Below are 19,971 nucleotides of genomic sequence, written 5' to 3' on the forward strand. Positions count from 1 at the left end.
GACAATAAAATCTTATCATAACTCCCGCCCACGATTCTCAAAAGGTTCAAAATATGGGTTCAACCCAAGGGTCCAAGGGTAAGATCCATGGATTAAGAGGTACTCTCTTCACCACCATGGGTGAAGGAAAACTCCGATCCATAATTTTAAGCCTCCAAAACCCAATCAAGTGACCTAAAAAAGCATCTAAGAAGAACATGGCCCAAGGAAAACCGGTCTGGCACAGATCGGCTTTCTCTATAGGGTGTGTTACAATGTAGCGTATATTCAAGGGTTGGGTCGTTGGGAACCCTGAGATTATATAAGTGGGGAGAAAATATATGTCATATCTATCGATCAGGGTCGTTCATGTATATTCACGAACGTGAATATTCCCTACCCTCGATACGCAGCCCAAGGAGAGCCGATTAGCCCAAAGGTACTCCCAACCTTTGGATCTGCTCTACACGCTGTGTCGCGCAACAGAGGATCCCGGTCAGAGTCCAGACTCCAGAGGTTTCCCTCGTTCACTCTTCAGGGATAACAGGGAAACTCGAGACCTGAATTCAGTGAAGGGAATTGTGTTTTTGTTAACAATGGCGCATTCTTGCGTCGCAACCTCCGCTTCGGCTTTCAGAGTCGACTCCCTTGTCTTCTCCTCCCACTCTACTTCACGCCGTGAAATTCACTGGGTATCCTTGCCGATCGGGAACGAACCCTCCAGGTTCTTTTGCACTTCTTCATTCATCTTCTGCTAATAATATCCATCAATGTTAATTCAGTGATTGGTTTTTTATATTTCTCTTCTTTGCAGGAAGTTAAGGAAGTCGCTTTCTAATGGGAAAACCATTCGAAGATGTTCTTCGACGATGGCAGTTTACTCCAATGAGTTTTTGGAACCAGAAGGGAGTTTGCGACAAGGGATTTGGTCCATCAGGTTGTTTTTTTTGCAATGCATTGCAATGCAATTACTCAATTCGAATTGCAGGTTTTGGCCTTATTGTTTTTGAAGAAATTGTCAAATTTGATTTTGTAGGGAGGATTTGCAAGTTCCATCTTCACCGTACTTTCCACCCTATGCACAAGGAGCACAAGGGCCTCCTCAAATGGTGCTAGAGCGTTTCCAGAGCGTTGTTAGCCAGCTCTTTCAGCATGTAAGGGTTTGGGTTTGGATTTGATTTTTACCTCCCTTTTTCGTTTGCTTATAGAAGAATTTTCTTTGTTGTTTATTGAATTGAATTGTTGGCGGATTACTGAATCAGAGGATAATACGTTGTGGTGGTGCTGTTGATGATGACATGGCGAACATTATTGTTTCACAGCTTCTCTATCTTGATGCCGTCGATCCGAACAAGGTTTTTTCTGTGCTTTTCTTTGTTTACCTTCTTTTTGTTTCCCCTAAAAGTTATTTCCTTCCATTTCTATGATAGTTGATAGGTTTTGTTCTTCTAAACATTGTATTTACATTTATGTTCAATTGCCAATTACAAATTAACATCTGCGTGGGGCTTTTATTAGCTAAGGTGAAGAAACTTAAAGTTGTAGTCCACTTCAATGTTAAAAGAGTGACAGTGTGGTTAATCGTTAGTATTTGAAAAACTTACATAGTAATCATGAGTTATTACCAATAATTATGGTCTACCTGTTATTCATCCTAAATTCTTTGATATGGGCATTTGACTGCTAATTCACTACTAATTTCACCTACTGTACCCTCAGGTTTGGTTTCTATTTTGAGTTTTATGGAGCCCTAGCTCCTGTCTAACTAGTAAGTGATAGGAGGTCACTGAAAGAGGAAATGATTGAACTAGATGTGTGCCCTTCTGAATTGTCAGACCAACATAAGGTTGGGAGTTTCATCTATTAACCTCATGGTTATTCAGATGCAAGTTGGGGTAAGGCTTTGTTGTTGTTGTTGTTGTTATGCAGATGCAACCGGTTCATGTTCTTATCATTAGAACTTTGGTCCTTAACCTGGCTATCTGTTCATGCTTTATTACCTTTTTGTTTTGCATTGGAGTCTTGTGCACGTAATGATTGTTCTGTACAAGAATCTTTTGCAATTTATTTGCTTACAATATGGATTTTTGCTTCTCAACTCTTCATCCTTGGTCTATAAATTTCTGGAAAGAGTTTTATTTCATACTTCTATACCTGCTCTCCCCACCCCCCACCCCCGCCCCCCCACCCGTCCAAAATCTTTTTCTTGTTCATTCTTTTTGCACTGAAATATTTTTTTTTTTGGTAAAATGATTAATTTGAACAGAAGACATTGGGGTGTATTCTTCCTGTTGCTACTTTTCCTTCCTTCAGTATCAGTGAATAAGTATCATTAAAAAAATCTTGTACACCCTGCTTGACTTTCTTGTGTATTTTAAGCCTTTCCAATTTTCATCCGCTTTATTTGATTGGATGGTCATTATATCTGTATTTCCTTATGTACAACTTTCAATTCCTATGTGGCCACTAGAGAGCACAGAATTGCAAGAGATTGACCAATTAGTGCATTTATCGATATTTTATGGACAGGATATTGTCATGTACGTGAACTCTCCTGGAGGATCAGTGACAGCTGGTAACATTGACTCTTATAATTTTTTCTTTTCATTTTCCTTTTGTTGGTTCATAGTTATAATTAATGTATAAACTTATATTATATTCATAATTTGGGTTATCTGCACAATTTGCTATGTCATTCCTACCAGGTATGGCCATATTTGATACGATGAGGCATATCCGACCTGATGTTTCAACTGTATGTGTAGGACTGGCTGCTAGGTATGACAATTTGTTGTAACTCTTCTATTTTACTATGTTTTTTCATTAGGAAGCATGCACTTGTGTGTATAGGGTTCTTTCTTGTTTGAAAAGTGGGACAACACAACAGGTCATGTTTGGTGACTGTGTTTGTCACTTGCATTTTATTTATAATCAAAAGACTCAATGGGTTGGCCTCCTTGCTCAGCATGTGGAACATGACCAATGCAAGGACTTTAAAAGGGCATAAAGCCATGTATTTAAGATGCTAAGTAATGAGATAAAATCTACGCTTTATTAGGGGCAATTTTTTTTTTTGGGGGCGGGGGGGGGGGACCTAGTGGTAGAATTGGAATGTAATTCTGCATTGAAAGATAATATTATTAAAAACAAATAGCAACTAAAGAAAGTCTTTAAATATTATGAGAGACTTGAGTCTATATATATATATATGATGCATGTAGCATGTAACCATCGATGAGGTTTGAGTTGATTGATTAAGATTGAGATTTATATGTGATGCCGATCGTAGACGGAATGAGAAGAGGAAATGGTATGGATCATCATTGAACAGATTTTTTTCCAAATCAGGCCATGCGATTGTGGTTTATTTTGCAATTTTTAATTACATTTTTATATGGGAGTTTTAAATAGGATTGGTAACATAGAAGATCGGTTTTCCTTGCTTTAGTTTTAGTTTTCTAGTTGAGTTCTATTTTTGTGTCAGAAAATAGTTCACTTTGGAGTTTAGGTGCAGGTACATGCCAGGAGATAGCGTTCTTTCTTCCATAATTTAAGTTGTGCATGCTCAAGTTGAATATCATACATGGATATTATTCATCACTCATCAACAATGGAGGTACTGGTTTCAATTTGAGGAGCAATTATAGCATGTTCCTAAAAGCATTGGTCAAGTCTTCAACCTCATTATTAGGGTCAGCCATGTCCAAAGATATGAACACTATATTAACACAAAAGAAATTAATATAAATCAAAAAATAAAAATAAAAATCACCTCCAAGACCCATATTGAACATCCAATCCCGTAAGCAAATAATGGCTTCAACATTTTTGGGGACTAGTTTACTTCAGTATTTGTCAATCACTCTACCCCCTAGTGTTGAAGCGGACTCAGGTGCAATAGTAGAAACAAGAATATAAAGTATAAAGTACATGTAGACATCTTCTTCCTCACAAACATTTACCCAAAGGCTCCTCAACTTTTTGCATGCACTTGTATGTTTAAAGAATTCTGTATAAGGTTGTCTTGAGACATGAAATAGCCTTTTCAACTAACTCACAACTCCCATAAATCCTCTTGTATGCCCATTCCACCATAATCAACTTGTGTCAGGGATCATAAACTACTAAAACTGATAGAATAAGAACATATTGCTCTCAATATTTATCGAACTTATTCCTCATTGCATCCACCATCTCCCGCATAAAGCTCTCATCATTTGCAATCTCTTCTTGCAAGGAAATCTGAATTTTCACTACACTAGGGAAATACAAGTTGGAAGTGGGGTATTTAGTACCAAAGAGAAAATTCCTAGTTTCATCAAAAGGCTTTAAAAACTTTGTGATCTTTTGAATTTTCATCCATTCATCGAAAGTTGGACAAGACATGTAAGTTGTCAAAGGCCTCACGATAAAAGATTACACCCTCAAGCATATGATAGGTGGAATTCTATCGGGTAGTCACATCTGCATTTAAGGCCTTGTTACATGCAATTTCCAACTGCTTACAACTTTCCATGAACCTTATTTTTCTTGCTCGAGAACTTTTAAAAAGCTTTATATGATCTCGAACCCTTTGTGCAAAACCATCTATTTAGATTAATTCTATCTTGCACAATCAGGTTCAAGATATGTGCACAACACCAAACATGAAAAAATTCACCTTTGCAGAAGAGAGCATTTTTTGCATTTAATTTGTTCTTCAAAAACTCGTAAACAAGTCATTTGAGCTAGCATGTGGAAGTGGGAACTGGAAAGATAATAAACCCAATTATATTTTTTTCTACAAAAAAAAAAAAAAAAAAAAAAAAAAAAAAAAAACCCATGATTTATCGATATGATGTGCTATGAGAATAATGTAACCATCATTGGTGATGGAAGTCTATTAATCAATGGTTAAAGAAACTCTTCTAGGAGAACTTAGAAACAACTCTTTGGTCTTTTTTTCTTCATCTTCCATAATTTCTGAATATCTTACATTTGACTGATTCTTCAAATGGGTTTGTACTCTGGCCAAAGATACAGTATCAACTTCCTAAAGTCCTCATACTCTACAAATATGAGAGGCAATTCATTGCCCACAATCAATGCCATCACTATTTCATGCATAACTATTGGATCAATATTCCTATTCCTAATTGTCACCTTCCCTTCACGTCATAACATTTGAGCAACATCTTTGTTATCACTCTTAGGGCAATTTTTCATATGTTTGTTCAGGCTGGAGGTCCCTTCAGATGTTGTCATAAGATTTTTACCTAGAAGGATGTTTGCATCAACATTGATTTGATGTTAATATAATTTTTCTTGGGTGGATTATTTAGGGTGACTGTTATATATCATTGTGAATATAATTTTTCTTAGGTGATTATTTAGCGTGACTGTTAGATATCATTGTGCTTCCAAAATGGTGAATAATGAATCCGGTATTAAAATGATTGGGTACACTAATTTTGCTTCAGCACCCACCCCAACCATCTAACAAGGATACTAAGATTGTGACATTGGCATTCTCCCCTTAAGCCGAAGAAGCCTAGGAAGAGAACTTTTGCTCGTTGGAACTTGGAACCCTAATTGGTTTAAGGTGTTGGACAAAAATTAAATTAATGATGGGAGTCCTAGGGAAAAATGCACGAAGTGTGGGGCTGTTTTTTTTTTGGGTGATACTAACAAAAATGGAACCTCTAGCTTGAACAAACATATGAAAAATTGCACAAAGAGTGACAACAAATATGTTGTTTGAATCTTTTATGACGACATTTGAAGGGATGGTGAGTGGTGACCATTAGGAATATACATATTTATCCAGTAGTTGTATGTGCAATGGTGGTGACATTGATCGTGAGGAATGAATTGCCTCAGATTTGTAGAGTATGGGGACTTTAGGAAGTTAATGTTGTTTCTTTGGCTAGAGTACAAAGCCCATTTGAAGAATAACTCAAATGTTAGATATTCAAAAATTATGAAAATGGAGGAGGAAAAGACCAAGGAGTTGAAGGCTTGAAAGCTGAATGTTCTTGGAAGGGTTTCTTTGACCATTGATATATGGACTTCCATCACCAATGATGATTACATTACTACTCTCACAACACGTTATATTGATATATCATTGGTTTGCAAACAATAGATGCTTAAGTTTTACTGGCTTGCCACCTTCACATATTAGAGCACATATTTGTGGAACAATCGGAAGATGTTGATGGTATGGCAATGAAATGAAACTGTTTGCTAGAACAATAGATAATGCTAGCTCATAGGTGTCAGATTGATGCCCTATGGGGTTATATTCACTAGGGAAAACTAAAAACTATGCGAACAATCTTTGCTGATGATTGACATATCACAGCATGCTCATATCGATGGAGGCATATGATGAATTGTAGAAAATCACTCAAAGAGTCTAGTGGGATGGGTTTAACTAAGCATCCACATTGATTCTCTTGAATCTCTTCTAAACTGGATTATTTGTCAATCCTCCCTATTCCTTATCCTACTTGTTTGAAGAGACAATTTACTCTTCAGTCTTCATTAGAGTATTTGGAAGAGATGCTTGTCTTCTCTAGAGATTTAAAACTTGCTTTAGGATTTTGGACTGACTTTCAGGGTGGTGTAAGTTTTTCCAGAATTGGTGCTGATTTTTTTTCTGTTGACTAGGTTTTGGCTGTTGGGTTCACTGCGTAACAAATATGAGTTGAGTTTTGGTTGTTGTAGACTGTTGTTGATGTAACCTCTTGTTTGGATGGTTGAATGAGTCCTTCTTTGTTCTAAGGGAAAAATCTGGCTTTACTGAATAACTATGTTTGCTGGTTTGTATGAAACGCAGCACACATTGCAAATTGGACTTCCCACGAATGAGTACTAGTTGGCCTTTTGTCTTCTTCTCAACATAGCCTTATCCCAACCACTTGGTTTGGCTCCAGGAATCCTGTTTCCTTGCTCCACTTCAACTAAGCACCTTTTTTGACACTTCTTGCATGAACCATGTGGTTATTGATGAGACTTTTTTTTACTGCTTATGACTTCTTTACTGCTAGAATGGTTCATTTGCTTAAAGATGCCTATTTCGCTGTCTGAGATTTCAATTAGTTGACCTTTGTTACTGATATTCTGCTTTTGATTAACAGTATGGGGGCTTTTATTCTTAGTGCTGGCACCAAGGGTAAGTTGTCCATGGCTTTTATTTCGAGAAAGCTTATTTTCTCTTTCAAGGCTGATATTTTTTTTCCCCTGATTGTGCTGATGTTCTTTTTTCAAACTTTAACAAGGAAAACGGTATAGCTTACCAAACTCAAGGATAATGATACATCAACCCCTTGGTGGAGCTCAAGGTGGCCAAACTGATATAGACATTCAGGTAAAACTTTTCTTTCTATTTAGAATGTCACGGCATCTGGGAACCCATTTCCCTTGGGCAAAACATTGGTATGTTCAATTTTTTTTTTTTTTGGGGGGTGGGGTGGTGTGGGTGGGGAGGGAGGAGGTTTGTTCCAATTAAGAGTTATTGCAGACTTGCAGCTTAAATAATTTAAGCATATTTCCTTTTCGTTTCTCTCTCTCTTCTTTTAAACGCTTTGGTATATATTTTTGGGTGTGATTCCTGTTTCTGCTTCTGACTGACACTTTGGCTCCATTTTCACGTGTTGTATTTATGGACATAATGACTAGGGTAAAGTGAACTGCCATTGCTTCTGTTAGAAATATAGATAGACAAATAAATAAACAAAGGAGACCTAGTTGGCACTAGAAGTGCTTAAATTAAGCTTGGACTTGGGATTTAGGAATAAGGATAGTGAATGAACGGAATAGTTTAGACTTTAGAGTTGTTGGAATTAGGGTCTTGAAGGAGTAGAATTGGGGTTTAAAAGTGCTAGAGTGCCTCTGTTATTGGCGGGCAGATTAGTGGCCTGTGTAGGGTTATTCATATCCAAGGCCAGGGTTTGATGCTAGTTGTCTTACCTATTTAAGGGTTGAATGGAGAGGTCAAGGGATGGTGTAATGGTAGATTTGATAATGCAAATAATGGCAAAAGGGGATGGGTTTATGTTGGAATATGCTGCTGTTGCAGCAAACAGGAAGTGGGTAGTAGGAGGGGAGAAGAGGGAAGATACATAGGGATCCAATTTTAAATAGGACCTGTGAATCCACACAGAAATAACAAAAGTTGCAGGGTGGAGGGAATGCTTCATTGATCCTGAAATTCATGCAACGTATATGGGTGTAAATAATTTCTGCCCCATCCAACTCGTATGACAATTAGGACGTCCTAGTTTCCTTGTCCCAATTCATAATACACTGAGTAGAAGTCATGTCTAAGTAATTTTTACCTCCCCCTAAGAAGCTGACCCGTGATGCAGTATGAAAGACCAAAAGAAAGACCTGATTAGCTCATGTGATGGCTAATTCCTAAAGTTAGTAGGAGTTAAGTTCTAAGTTTGTCCGTGGGGTTTGTTTTGGTTTTATTTTATTTTCTGATGGTAATTTTAACTTATATTCATGGCTGTATCAGGAGTTAGCTGTTTCCATCTCCTCCATTACCTTAATTAGTGGCCATGGTTCTGATGCTAAATAATGCAATAACCCGTCCCAAACTAGAACTCGATTTGCAGAAATTCTGGATCACCAGAACAAGAGTAATTTGAACATTTATAGAGAAATTTTATAGGAAAGAATAGGTTTATTTAGGGAGAAAACTGATAACTCGAGACTATAGCTGTACATTAGTAATAGGACTTGTCTGCACTATATGCTGTCTCTATTTTCCGAGGCATTTGGCAGACTTATTCTGCTATTGGAGAAGACCACTCGATGAGCCTTTAATAGACTCCTGATCACTCTGGGACTCTTAACAAAATACTCAAATTGCAAGCTTTAAACAACTACACCTAATCCAGCCATGACTGTAAGACAAAATTACCATCAGAAAATAAAATAAAACTCAAAGACAAACCCCTGACTTGGAATTGAACTCCTAACTTTAGGAATCAGCCATCGCATGACCTTATAAGGTTCTTCTTTTAGCCTTCAATACTACATCAACTTGCCAAGAAAGACCTAAGCACTACCAAAACCAGAAATAAATGCCAAAGTAATGACAATCCCTAAGGGCCCTTATGTGTACTTAACTGAAAAACAGCCTGTGGTGCAAGATTTAACTTTGATTGACCATAGCTTCTAGTTTAATTGACATATAAGAAGACTATTAGATCCCCATTGAGCTATAAATACTTACATAACATCAAACCGAGAAGACAACTTGAGTGTTGCCCTATTATAGCCGACTGTGAACTGTGAAAGCATATGAATTAGATTGTTTTGCTTCGTATTTTGTCTTCCCTCACTTTTGGATCCTCATCGTGATATCTTCTGTGTATGATACCTTCTCCCTTCTCCCTTCTCCTCTGGAAGCTTTCATCCCTCCCACATATTCATCAGTAAAACCCATTGAAAAAAAAAAAAACAGATGTCTTTGTTAGAGGCACTTCAGTATTTGTGTATGGTGATTCCAATATCTTTTAATTTTCGGACAGGATATTTGCTTTGAAGTCCCTAAGGGGTGATTCAGTCTGTTCTTTTGCGCTCCAGGAATGAGGGTCATTAATGTCGGTTTAACATTTTTGATGCAGTACTAACAGCCTGACCATTGCTACCATGTCTGTTTATCTTCCTTGAAGCTATATATGATATGTTTCTAAAGAATGCAGTGCTAACTGCTAACCAGTAGCCATGTTTTTTTCCAGGCAAATGAGATGTTGCATCACAAGGCTAATTTGAATGGGTACCTCTCCTACCAAACTGGCCAGAGCCTTGAGAAGATCAATCAGGACACTGACCGTGATTTCTTCATGAGTGCAAAAGAAGCTAAAGATTATGGGCTCATAGATGGTGTCGTCATGAACCCTCTTAAAGCCCTTCAACCACTAACAGCTAGTGCTGAATAGTGTCGATTGGTATCACATGTTTACACATCAATTACTGCTCTTCTATCACAAGGCCATTTCAGAGAATGAACCAGAGAAGAACATGATATTGCTTGTCCTTGCTAAGGGTTAGTGGTGGATATGTCTTTGCACTCCACAGAGAAGTATTTGACAGTTTTTGAGTTGTTATGCTGTGAAATACGAGGCTTGAGAAACAGATCGGTCTTAAAGGTCAAACATTATGGTCTGGTCTTCATGGCCTCATGGGTAGTGAAACGGTCTCAAATTGGAAACGTGATATATATAGCTTTGAAGATTCCAATGTATGTGATCTATGGAACACAAAACGAATCCCTCCAATTTCTAGTTTCCTGACCCCTTCCGGTTGTTAAAGGGATCCTTCTCTTTCCTCTACCTCTAGTAAAAATAGAGCTGATGCTCTGCAGGTTGGTTGTGTTATAGCAGAGATGGTTCTCTCGTCCCTAAGTTCTGCAGAGGAAGAAGTAGGGACCCACTTCTTTTAATTAAATGAAAAAAAAAATGTTAATGGTAGTTAGGTATTGAATAAAAAAAAAAAAAAAAAAAAAAAAAAAAAAAAAGGAAAGAAAAGAAAAGAAAAGAAGATGGATTATTTGGGTATTTTTAGGTATCAGGAGAGAAGGAGAGGTAGGAGGATTTTTCTTTTTTTAAGGGAAATCAGATGTGAAAGTTTGAGTGAGTGAGAGAAATTTTTCCTATTCATTTTTACATGAAACCCCTTTCCAAAGAACGTTCCTTCTCATCTCTTACTTGGTAGCTCATTTCAATGATAGGTCCTGCCGAAGTCTACCACTCGTTTTATCAATCATTCAAGCTGTGTTGAATTCTTCATTACCTAAAAGCTGTGTTCCAATATTTGACTTTCCAATTAATTTTGACACATTTTATTTAGATGAATGAATAATTGAGATATAATAAAAAATAAATAAAAATTGGAGGGGATGATTAATTAAGTTGTTATGCTAAAAGTCTATCATCTCAAGTCCTATCCTCTTTATAAATTGTTAGGCTGCCTTCCAAATACAGAAAAGTTGTCAGACCAAGGTGCATGAAGTAGAGATGATAATATCATACCAAAGACTTAAGTCTTCATGTGTGCATAAAATTTATATCAACCAACAATTATGGCCAATGGCCAAATTGCTAATGTCAACTAACTATGGTAACTATAGCAAGGATTCAAATAACGGTTTCGGTCGGTCTCAGCCGATACTGATACCCGTATCGATATGGATCGGTTGATATGGGGTTTTTACCCTCAATATGAACTGGTACATAGCTACTGTATTGGCCAGGTATCGATATGTTACAGCCGATATGATACCGATATCTTGCCAACATCTTGGCACGGATTGCAATAATAGGGAAAATATATAAATACTAGACCATGTGTTTTACCTTGTTCTTTAATTTGCAGGTTTGGGTTTGGGAGGAAAGGTGGAGGAGGTGGTCAAGTCTTCAAGATTTCAATCAACTAATGGGTTCTGAGAGATGGAAGGAAAGAGGTCGGCAGCTGTTGCAGACACCATTCTTGAGGGAACTTTTCTATGTCATCACTCTCTCCCTCCTTAGTCTCATCCTTCCCCTATCTTTCCTGCTTCTGGCCAGGCTTGCTAATGCCCATTACATCATTTCCTTCACTTCTCTACCCTCTTCACTACCTTTCTCCTCCTTATTCCCACTCTCCTTGCTCTACACCAACCCAAGTTACCCAAACCTTCTTCATCTCCTTGTATCCATTATCAGCTTCACAGCTCTTCTGCAAGCCTTGATGGGTCATTTTGCTTTCATTCCACATAGCAACAGCAACAGTACTAAGTCAACTACTACTCCCACATCCCAAGCTTACCTCTACACTGCCTGGGCTTTACTCTGCACGTTTGATGTCTGTGTTGTATTGGGCATTGAAGGGACTATAGCAGATGGGTTTTGGCCCCTCGACTTGGATGGCATCAGCATAGGCATAGGCAGAGGCAGTGCCAGAAGCATAAATTTGATGATTCGGGTTGTGTTCTTTATAGGGATGCATGAGACGATGCTTCATTGGTCAAGAGTCACTGTGAGACCAGTGGTGGATGACACTGTGTTAAGGGTAGTGAGGGAGGAAAGGTTGGTGGAGAGGGTTGCCATGGCTGCAAGCTTTGGTGGCTTGTGGTGGTGGGGACTGAGGAAAGAGGTGGAAGCCATGGTAGTCATCCTTGAGGTGAAGAGAGAGCTGTTGATGAATGTAGAATTGGCTGATGTTGTTAATTGCTTGCTCTATTACTTGACTATAACGATTGCTTTAGTGAGGTTATATTGGGGCCTCGTTTGGGTGGCCAAATTCCTCTGCACCAGTCTTCAAAGAAACTATGATCAATCCGGTGATGGTGATGATGATGATAGCAAGGTCTAGCTAAATCAGCTATTGTACATTTTTTTTCTCCTTTTTTTCCTTCTCTTTGGGGTACTAAAATCAGATCTTAGTTACTTGTTGATTCATGCGTTATGCCCTCTCACATCCCACCCATGGACCCTATGTTTTCTCTTATTGAAGGTATCCTCTACTGGATGATTCGATCACCTACCCCTCGTTGGTGTGTGTCCCATTTTGCATTTTCTATTATTTAGGCAGTTGCCACTTACAAGTTGCAACAACCAATGGATGGAGTCTGTTTAGATCCTCTTCACATGAATTGATAAAATACATGACTTAATTTCAGAAAAGGGAAAAAGAAGATAGCTAACCACTAACATGACAAAGATGGTGAAAAAAAAAAAAAAAAAAAAAAATCAACTCCTAAAGTTTTCCTTCATGAATAAAGAAAAATTTCAGCCGCAGAATGTGACCCTCTGATTAGACAGAAAAACGAGCCTCAAACTTTTTTCAATTGGGCTGAGGCTATGAGGAGACTTACCATTCAAGAGTTCATTAAGTTATATCACCGTTGACGAAGAGATTCACTCTTCAACTTTTTTTTTGATAAGAACTCTTTATCTGTTCTCCATTCCATTGTGGCCATTCGGAGGAGAAAGGTAGTGAAGATGGTACACCCCTCTTCTCTCTCTCTCTTCACATGAAATGATTATTCTGTCTCGTATATACAAATCCTTATGCTAAAGTTTTCAGGATCTAATTGCAGCCTTAAAATCCTTGATTAACAAATACCCATGGAAAACGTCTCATTGTGATGGGCAAAGGGCTATGGGAAATTTATAATTTCCACAAGACAGATCTTGCACCCAATTAGGTAATTGGTTCTCATATCCCCTCCCCTCTTTCCAAGTGTCAGATTTTGGGCCAAATGGAATTTCTGACATGGCAGGACAATATTTAAAAAAAAAAATAAAAAGTCAAGATAAGAGTACAAGAGAAATACCCAACAAGTGGCCGACGAAGGACCACTTAGGTCCATGTGGATCGAGGCTACGTTGTTGTTGTGGTTGTTGATTTATTGAAAACTTAACTTAGATTCTATCTCTGTTGACACCATTTTACTTATTATTAACTCTCCTTCAAATCTTATGGCATATGGACCACTTGGTATGAGTTTTCCTTAAAAATAGAAAAAAATATTACAGCAATTCAAAACTAGTGCTTAAACAGAGACATGTTACAAGAAATTATTGAAAGATAAAATCACAAGTAATGACTATTGTATAGAATACTTATTTACCTATGGGAAAGGAAGATGTAATTACCCCTCTCCCTTTCAAATCTTAGTTGATTTCTTGGCTGGATTCGTCGATCAAACATCATCACAATTCTCTATTTACAACCCATCCAAATAACCAGCAGCATATCCATTAGACTTCAAGAATTTCTTCAGTAAAAGAACCACAATGGCAACAGTAAGACCAACAGCAGCCCATGTAAACAAACGATCGTCAGACGGCTTCTGCACCCTAATTTCTGCCCTCTGCTCTGGTTGCTCATTGCCATTGGGATCCACAACTGGCACTTGTCTAGACACCCTCAATCCCGCACTGAAACTGACTCTCAAGGGCCCAGCATTAGCATTCACATGAACTTCCCGCACGTCTTCCACCATCCTGTTGTCATCCCCTTCCGGATTGGGATGCACCTCATCCACTGCATCTACACCAGCATTTTGTGGACTGCTTTCTGCTTCCCCTTCTTCAATGGTAGTGGGTTCAACGGAAATCTGTTGAGGGCTGAGTTGGGGAACAGGGGGTGCTTTGCTTAGCATATACTCGTGAATCTGCGTAATCACATTTTTTTTAGTGAGACATTTTACCTAAAAGTAGTCAGATCCAACCTCCCCCAAACCACCCCCAACCCCAAACCTCCCCCCACCCCAAAAAAAAAATCGGAGTGCTAACTTAATTGGAAGCATACCTCATCAATCAGTTTTTGGCGTTCTGGAGTTCCAAATCTTGGAGCTGCTTCACGAGATTTGATGGCCAATGCATGCCGTTCTTCCTTCTTGTAATCCAGTGAGCCTAATGCACCATCTGGGTTGGTGGGCATGAATGCAATCAGTGCTACCAAAGCAGTCCGGACTGCCAAAAACAGTGGTAAAGGTGAAAAAATTGTCAGGAGAGGCCAGTTTCCAATATGTAAATAAACAGAAAATAATTCAACATGCCTAAGGTCAGCCTAACTTGTTAAAAATCATACAAAGGCCACACCATGAAGCCACAGCTTGAAATGGCTAGGTGACCTTGGAATGCTTTCCAGAAAGTCAAAGGCCAAATGATAAGAGTGAAACTATTGAATCTTTTATCCATGAAAAAAAGTACAGTAGTTTTTTAAGAAAAAAGGCAAAAGGTTTTATGACCTGTCCCACCCAGTAGGGTTTCCAGATTGGGTCAACTCTGAACCTAGTTTTAAAGTTTTGGGGGCGGGGGACAGGAGTTGTGGATGCCATTTATATCATATTCATTACAAAACCTTCCCCAAAAAAAAAAACAAAACTTACCACTCCATGAGGGCTGCCAATGCTCAGGATGATGATTTGATATGCTTAGGCAAATCTTTGTTTGAGTTTCAAAACGGCCATTTGGCTGGAAAAAAGAGAAACAATGAATAACCAAGTGAAGACCTCATCCAAAATTCAAAATTCAAGATCCCAGATGAAAATTTTAGCAAGTTAGAATCTAGACAAATTCCTCAGAGAACTAGGTAATTACTGTTAGCATCATAAATGCAGGAGGCTGGAACGGATAATCTGCTGGCAACTGGATACGTCCATGATAAATTCCTCCCTCAAACTCGGTGTCACAAGGGCCCCTAATGGCAAATTGCCATTCAAATATATTTTCCTGAACACATCAAATCAAAATCAGCTGATTTCCAATGAAGAAAAAAGAAAGTTTATTCATGGAATTGACAACAGTTGCAGAAATTGCAACTAAAATAAAGATATAAATGGAAAGTGTTTCCCTTCTTACAGGGAACAAAATATAATTTCCTCACTTGTCAAAGAAAAAGATATTGTGTGACTACTATTATATCTCAGCTAAGCATACACAATTCAATATGGAGGCTATAGTACTTGACAGCGAAAACTGACAGAATGTCCTGTTTTTCTGATTAGACTATAATAATTAAATTTTTGAATACAAAAGATTATTATTCGTATCACAGGTGGGTAACATAGAAGGGTTGTTGATAAGCAGCTTCAAGCCAGGTCATTAAGGAAAATCTCAGTAAATCCAATAAGCTGTTCACACCCCATTGGCGGGGTTTGGCTGCAATTGGAGGGTTCCTTTTGACAGCTTTGTCCTAAAAGAATAAAAATGATACCTATAACTGATGCAGTTACGCCAATAGGGGCAAATACGAGGTTTTCAAAGTCAGTTTTAGAGTCCAGTTCGGAGTCTTTTATTATCCTCCATAAATACAAGCATATAATCATCGCAAGACAGATTTGAATGAATAGAAATTTGGTTGTTTAATGTACCAGAGTGGTGTGACAGCAGGTCATGTGACCTTTTCTCTTTCCCTCTCCTTCGTATAACTTGTTCCCTAGACAGCACGAGTGTCTCCCTTCTACTCCTTTTTTGGGCTTTCTTCTTTTTCAGTTTATTTCTTGATATCCATCGACTTCCTGACTTTCTTTCTCTATCATTACTGAGCCACTGGGTTGAGAGGGACTTGATCGATCTCTTTCATCTCCCAATTTTCTGTGTTAATTATCTCAGGGGCAACCGAGTTTGGTGTCCAACCATATGAATGGATGGTGACTTCTTTTTTTTTTTTTCTGGTGTCAAGTCTATTATAAATACTTGCAATCTCCTCTTTATCGATTAGAGTTGAATAAATAATTTTGAATTGAAAGCGTGCGTGCAGAGGGAAGGTTACTCTCTCTCTCTCTCTCTCTCTCTCTCAATTTGGTTTCTTCCTTACTCTTTCTTCTCCCTCTGGTCCTCTCTCCCCCCTCCCTGTGGCTGTTTTCTCTCTTTTGTACAGCCTAGTTTCTCTCTCCTCTTCCTTTCCATCACACATTAATCTCGCTTACCTATCTTTTTGTCTAACTCTTCTTTTCTACTTTATTTCCCTTTTCCCTATTTCTCTCCATCTCAGGCTGCTGGAAATTCATAACCTAGATCATCTGATAAACCCCTAAACCAGGGCCTGTATTGTGCACTCATAGCCCTACATTCTAAATGGAGATCTAGGGTTTGATTGGATGCATCATCACGTCTATTAATGCCAGCACACACAACTATCATATAATGCACCTTTCAACACAACTAGCATACATGCTCCTTGAATAGAAAGAGCACAATGATCTGAGTCCACAAACAGATTCATCCAATAAGGGCATTGGCAATATGGAGAGCTTTCCTACTAATAGAGGATGCATGTTAAGAAAAATTAAGCGCCCCCCCACCCCCAACAAAAAATACCTAAAAAAATTATATATAAAAGATGTACTACTACTGTACGAGCGCCCAAATGCAGGTACTGCATATAAACACTAGGTGCACAACGAACAGGTGGTATTCAACTAAAAGAACCCTTACCAATCAATTTTTGGCTAACACACACACAAACACACATACCAAATGAGAATTTAATGCTTCAATATATACACTGTCTCTAAGAAAATATCAGACTTTAGAATCGTAGGGATCTCTTGTAATCCGATGCATGCAATAGCAAATTGTAGGGAATAAGTAAAACAGTACAAATTATATCATATGACATTCCTAATTGCAACATAGATCCCAAACTAGTATTAGGAAAGCAAAATTCACTAAAAACATATAAAGTCTACTAGATTTCACATAAATGTCGAAAATCATAATTTTCTTCCCCCTGCGATGCGGATCGGTTGCTACAAGGCACAATTTATCGAAAGCATTGAAATTTTTTTAAACATACACGTCCTTATTAAACGAATGACGCTAATATTGTACCAGAAGAAATTCTTAATCCCATCACTCACAAATTTCCCAATATAAACCATCAATTACCGAATGAAACTGAGTAAAAAATGACAGATCTTACAAAGAAACCCTAGAATCTGGAACAGAAAATGTAGATAGTCGATACAGACAATATTAAAACTAAGGACGTTAAGATTTACCTCGAGTGGAAGGCTCATGAAATCATCGGAAGGGTTTGCTTGCATCTCCTTCACCTCTTGAAGAATCCTCTTTACCGCTGGATTCTTCAGGTTGTACCTCTCCTCCGCCATGGTAATGAAGTAGATGCAGAAGCTAGGACAAGAAACACGTACAAAGCCGGAACTAAACAACGATGAGTATAGAGATTTTGAAATCTAGGAAGACGGACATGGGAATTTCCCAAGAAGAGACGAAAGCTTTCTGCAAATCACCGGATCCTTGCTTTTATGCCGAGTCGAGTCACTCCAGCGTCGAGAATCGTGAAAACGAAAGCGAATAAAATATCTATAACGGTTGACGTAGATCTTGACTTATTGCCACGTGTCATCCCAATAATGGAATGACACTCAATTATTTACTATGAAAAAAAAAAAAAAATCTCCCTAAAGGCCGCAAGGCCCCTGTACCAGCCGGCGGGGGTGGGGGGTGGGCTGGGGGCTCATGAATAAATAAATCCCACCTTTCACGGGTTGGGAGGTAAGGGAAAGCTTCGGGGAAGTATAACATCTGGAAACAAAACTCCACGTTAAATTTAAAAATGACATCTTTGTTGATGTTTCATTTCATTGTACTCATGTTCAAGAGTCGCATTTTTTCACAACAAACATTTTTTCAAAAAATAGAAATATAGTCTTTTTATATATTTGTCACGAAAGGGGTGTCGACGGATTTGTTCTGGTTGGTACTTGGTAGGGATAAAAATCGTCTGCAATTCCGATCTCGTACAATTCCGTGCAATACCACCTTTAGGCGGTGACATGTATATTGATACCAATACAATGGCCCCGATCTGGTACAACTAATAAAACATTAAATCAGTGAAATAACACTTAAATCAGATCTGGACCATTGTATTGGTATCAATACACGTGTCACCACCTGAAGGTGGTATTACACGGAATTATATGAAATCAGAATTACAGATGATTTCAACCCACTTGGTAGTGGTGGCACCTCATAATTGGTCTGCACATAAGAGGCACATGTTCAAAATGAAATAATTTGTGTAATTAGTTAACAAAGCTAGAACCAAGACCGGTTAACATATAATTGGTTGGTTATCGGTCTTTAATTGATTTTGGTTAACCAATCAGTTAAATTTTTTTATGGGTTTTTTTTTTTTTGGTGGGGGGAGAGGGGGAAGAATAAAAGATGAAGGTACGCGGATGAGATCAGTCATCATTAGTGGGTTCTACCGACACTTTGACGATATTCCCACGGGATCCTCTGTTGCACGTGTAGTGCAGATCCAAGGGCTGCTGGATTCGCAGTCCAAGGTGCTCCCAACAGCCCTTAGATCTGCGCTACATGCTCTGTCACGCGATAAAGGAAATGATCGGGTTATTTATCACTATCGGAATTGTTCAGAGCTAGTCAGACAGCCAAAGTTTTGCTTCAACCAACGGCCCAGACCTCTCATGTCCCATGTTTTGAAGCCCAAACTATTCTTTGGGCTGGACTTGGTTTTATTGTGGGATATTGTCCAAACTCTTCAAGATATTTTTCTGTTATTTTGAGACCATTTAAACAATGTTGATTTTACTAAGCAAGATCAATGTTGTATTTCGGTAATCGGTAGATGGTAATAACTAGGCTAGCTACAAAAGCTAGAGATTAGGGTTGCTCTTAGGGGTGTCAATTTGGCCTGGTCAATGCGAGCCCGAACAGTACCTAAGCTGAGCTTTTCAGCTTCTAGGGTGGGCCTGGTCCTCAATTTGGCCTGGTCAATCCGAGCCCGGGAGGAGTTGCTCTTGTTGTTTCTTTGGTAGAGGTATGAAGGTTCAGTTGGAGGTGTTGTTGTGTAGCGGTAACCAAGGTCAAACAGGACCAGTTCGGCCTAGTAATGGCAAAAACTAAGGGCGGATAGAATCAACCAGGGTCAACCCACCCAGCATAGCACAATCAGGATTAATCAGGCCAGTGTTCGGTTTGGCTGAGGCAGATAGAGATGGACTTGGGCTGAGATATCCTAACCCGATCTAGGGTGGGGTTGGGCTGAGTTAAAAGAAGTTAAACACCCCTATGATGCTCTAGAACAATCATGTGGATATAGATAACCGTTTTATTTTCGTAATCTAATTTTATTTTCTTCCATTTTGAAGGAACTAAAAAAATTGTTGATAAATTCAAGGAAAGAAGCCAATATGTTGCCTAACGAATATAATCATGTATGATATACTCATAATAAGGAAAGGGAAAGGAAAGCACGCACTGCCCTTATATAGATTCTTTTATATTCTTCTCACATAATAAACAATGAGGTTTCACATTGACACTCTCTCTTCTATTTTGATCATGTGAGCTTCGTGTAGATCCCCTATGGATGATACCATTTTTTAGCCCCTCATTGATGTAGCATGCAAGCTCCTTTTTACACTGCCCTAAGTGTCCTTGTAGAACCAACCCCCCTCCCCCGCGAATGGAATCCAATAGAGGCAATGTTTTAAATTTTTATGCGAGC

The 19,971-nt window shown here is 38.5% G+C and overlaps 3 protein-coding genes across 3 annotated transcripts; 2 read left to right on the forward strand and 1 right to left on the reverse strand.

Annotated features, from left to right (window-relative positions):
* The first annotated feature begins 439 nt into the window (after positions 1–439).
* LOC122087229 (ATP-dependent Clp protease proteolytic subunit 5, chloroplastic-like) lies at positions 440–10,240 on the forward strand. The gene is made up of 9 exons (XM_042656290.1): positions 440–703; positions 794–916; positions 1,016–1,133; positions 1,242–1,334; positions 2,509–2,554; positions 2,685–2,757; positions 7,101–7,135; positions 7,242–7,330; positions 9,714–10,240. The coding sequence occupies exons 1-9, from the start codon at positions 576–578 to the stop codon at positions 9,912–9,914; spliced, it is 906 nt and encodes a 301-aa protein (XP_042512224.1). The 5' UTR covers positions 440–575; the 3' UTR covers positions 9,915–10,240.
* Positions 10,241–11,409: 1,169 nt separating this feature from the next.
* LOC122086877 lies at positions 11,410–12,405 on the forward strand. Its single transcript, XM_042655804.1, has one exon. It carries the CDS (start codon positions 11,410–11,412, stop codon positions 12,325–12,327), a length of 918 nt encoding a protein of 305 aa, XP_042511738.1. The 3' UTR covers positions 12,328–12,405.
* A 1,027-nt stretch (positions 12,406–13,432) lies between these two features.
* On the reverse strand, positions 13,433–17,787 carry LOC122085736 (ubiquitin-conjugating enzyme E2 32-like). Its single transcript, XM_042654264.1, has 5 exons — positions 17,471–17,787; positions 15,066–15,197; positions 14,855–14,939; positions 14,272–14,435; positions 13,433–14,134 (listed from the first exon to the last, which is right to left on the reverse strand). The coding sequence occupies exons 1-5, from the start codon at positions 17,579–17,581 to the stop codon at positions 13,685–13,687; spliced, it is 942 nt and encodes a 313-aa protein (XP_042510198.1). The 5' UTR covers positions 17,582–17,787; the 3' UTR covers positions 13,433–13,684.
* Positions 17,788–19,971: the final 2,184 nt, after the last annotated feature.

The sequence above is a fragment of the Macadamia integrifolia genome, chromosome 8 (assembly GCF_013358625.1).
Source record: "Macadamia integrifolia cultivar HAES 741 chromosome 8, SCU_Mint_v3, whole genome shotgun sequence".
Classification (NCBI taxonomy): domain Eukaryota; kingdom Viridiplantae; phylum Streptophyta; class Magnoliopsida; order Proteales; family Proteaceae; genus Macadamia; species Macadamia integrifolia.